Raw genomic sequence first — 3,381 nt, 5'->3', positions numbered from 1 at the left:
CAACACTCTAGTCAGGCCAAGCGCTACTCAGACCTGCTTAATGCTTCCAAGGCGAATGTTCAACGGCTTGAAGGTACATCACAAACAACAACCACAACAACAACTACAACAACAACAATAAAAATATAAATATTTAATTAACATCAGATAAGGTTTGAAAGGGTTCCCCTTGCTGTTCCAAGGGTTGTCCAGGGTCGAACCAGCTCGAACCCAAGGATTGAGACCGCTGAAAAATGAATTCTCTGCGTAACCTTGACTATCCCCTGCAGAACCTTAGCAGCAACCAACTCACACACCCACACACTCGCGCACAAAGAAGAAGAAGAACCAGACCAATCTAAGCCAACTAATAACTAACTAAATAACTAACAATAGTATACATTACTACTTACTTACTTACTACTTACTTAAGCAATAGCTAAAACTAAAGAGAGTGCGTGTGTTTGTGTGTGATATAGATTGATAGATAGAGATGGAGAAGAAGACGACAGACTTGAAGACAATGTCTATTGATGAGCTGGAGAAGTTGTTGATTAGCAAGCAAGCTTTATATACATCATTGGCAAACAATCTAGCAGACAAAGGTGCAAAGATATTGAATAATATAGATCAAATCAAACAACAACTAGAGTTAAAGAGATCATCACAAGTAATACATAGTAGTAATAATAATAATATTAATAATAATGATGTTGTAGATAATAATAATAATAGTATAAGCAATAGTAGGAGTAACAGTAACAGTGATCTAAACCTGATCACAAGTACAGATAATATCAATAATAATAATAATATTGGATTGGATATTGGAATGACTGATGATGAAAGGATAATCAACAAGATGAGTGGATTGGCAATTGGTGGCAATAACAACAACAATACTACATTCAAACGTCCAAGTTCATTACGTTCAAGTGAAAGGGATGTAAGCAAGCAACTGCCTCCTCAACGACAAGTCATCCAGCTGTCACTGGAGGAATCATTACATCTCTCCAACATGAACAAAGAGAAGTCATTGGTAGGTGGTCATAAACGCAACGACGATGACGATGACGAAGATGATGATGATGTCGTTAAAGATGATGGATCAATTCTAATTAATGAACATCAACAACTACCAACTACAACATAACATAAAATAGACACAACAGTTTGATGATATGGAGATGAGTTCTCCATCGGTCACTGGTGTGTCCGACGTGTTGATCAAAGAGAGAGATATACCAGAGGACACGTTTAGCAACAGCAGCACGAGCGAGCAATGCGACCTGGACAACGACACACACGACATCTACGACACGGCCTACGCCTACAAGCTGCACGATGAGTGGGGACAGTTTGTCGACGATGAAGAGTCATCCGTACCCAATCCCAAGTACATGTAATAAAGCCATAACATTACCTCAACCATCCATTCATTCATGTGACAGTTTGGACACAAGTGTATCTACTTGAGAAGCATCTTCAATGATGGAGTTTAATACAGCAGATGCCATTGGTTGTTTGTTTGATTGATTGTTATATGTAGTTGCTGTTGTTGTTGGTTGTGTTGGATGAAGAGGAGGATGAGGAGATGGAAGGAGGAGGTAACAAGATGATGATGATTACTTCCACAACTTGCTCAAACTTGTGTTGGCCTCTGAGTCCTTCTTCATGACCTTGGAGACTGCCATTTCGAAATCCTCTTGACTGACATGGATTCTACGCTCTCTCAAGGCATACATGCCTGCCTCTGTACAGACGGCCTTGAGCTCAGCACCAGATGCACCATTCAACTTCTCTGCAATCTTCTTCAAGTTGATACCTCTCGACAAGTTCATCTTCCTCGAGTGAATCTTCAAGATGTCCAGACGACCCTATTGATTGATCAATCGTTAGGTTAGTTCGATTGATTGATCAAATGGTTAGGTATATACATACGGCATCTGTTGGATTGGGGAACTCTATCTTTCTATCGATTCTACCTGGTCGGAGCAAGGCTGGATCAAGGATATCAATACGATTGGTGCACATCAACACCTTAATATTCTTGGTGCTCTCGAAACCATCAAGTTGGTTCAATAGCTCTAACATTGTACGTTGTACCTCACTGTCGCTGCTTCCCGATCCACTGTCAATTCTAGACGATCCAATCGAATCGATCTCATCCATGAATATAATTGATGGTGCATGTTCTCTGAATAATTGATTGATTGAATGTTAGTTGTTTGATTGATCATCATCATCATCATCACCATCACATCACACTTCTTACCTTGCCATGATAAAGAGCTCTCTAACCATGCGAGAACCTTCACCAATGTATTTCTGTACCAACTCGGAACCAGACACTCTGATGAATGTACAGTCGGTGTGATGAGCGACGGCACGAGCCAACAATGTCTTGCCAGTGCCTGGTGGACCGTAGAGCAGGACACCCTTGGGCTGAGCAATACCAAGTGACTCAAAGAGCTCTGGATGCTTGATGGGCAACTCGATCACCTCCTTGATCTCCTTGATCTGCTTGTCAAGACCTCCAATCATATCGTACGTCGAGTCTGGGATCTTCTCGACCTTCATCAGCGACACCAGTGGATCGATCTTGTTGGGCAGGATCCTGTGCAGCGTGTAGGACTCATGCTTGAGGGCGGCACGTGTCGACGGGGTCAACTTGGCAATGTCGATCGATGGGTCAATGTCGACGACGAACTTGCCCTCGGGGTTGACCTTTACGAGCACCTTGTTCTTGCCCATCAACTTTACAACCTCGGCCACATGCGAGCCCTGGTTGGTCAGCAGTTGCAACTCCTCCTTTAGCATTCTGACCTTGTTGTTCAACTCATTTCTCTGAGCCTCCAGTCTTCTCAAGTCCTGTGACTTCTCATTGACCTTTATCTCCAAGTCCTCAATCTTTGAGCAATAGTATGATTTAATTCCTTTAGTCTCCTCTATCGCCATCTTTGTTTTTATTACTATATCTATTGTGTTATATATTATATTATAAAGATATATATAAAGAATATATATATATATATATATATGTATGTGTGATTGTTTGAATGAATGTAAATTAAAATATTGAAGTTGATGTGTGATCTTCACTCACCTCAATCAACTTCAACTTTCTTCAAAACCTTGTGTTTCATTTAATTTTGCAAATGAGTTGGTAACGTAACACTTCCAAACAACTTAAGAATTATATTAGTAATAATAATAATGATATTAAATTATTAATATATAGATTATTCTCTAATATATATAAATATTTCCAATTTATAATACTTCTCCTATCCAATCCAGTCCAATCGAAGTCATGACTTTTTTTCTTGCAAGTTCAAGAGGGATGTCAAGTGCAAGGATTTGGAAGTATTGGTTCACTTTCCATCATATTGATTAGTGATT

The 3,381-nt window shown here is 39.9% G+C and overlaps 1 protein-coding gene across 1 annotated transcript; it reads right to left on the bottom strand.

Annotated features, from left to right (window-relative positions):
• Positions 1-1,607: 1,607 nt before the first annotated feature.
• On the bottom strand, positions 1,608-2,937 carry SAMD00019534_126680 (hypothetical protein; the record flags this gene model as incomplete). Its single annotated transcript, XM_012892106.1, has 3 exons — positions 1,608-1,856; positions 1,921-2,176; positions 2,255-2,937. Coding segments are annotated over 3 exons (1,188 nt in total), but the record flags the coding sequence as incomplete, so codon positions are not given.
• Positions 2,938-3,381: the final 444 nt, after the last annotated feature.

Source organism: Acytostelium subglobosum (genome assembly GCF_000787575.1).
Source record: "Acytostelium subglobosum LB1 DNA, scaffold: scaffold77, whole genome shotgun sequence".
NCBI classification, from domain to species: domain Eukaryota; phylum Evosea; class Eumycetozoa; order Acytosteliales; family Acytosteliaceae; genus Acytostelium; species Acytostelium subglobosum.
Note: the sequence above shows the minus strand (reverse complement) of the source record. Positions and strands in the feature narration are given on the sequence as shown.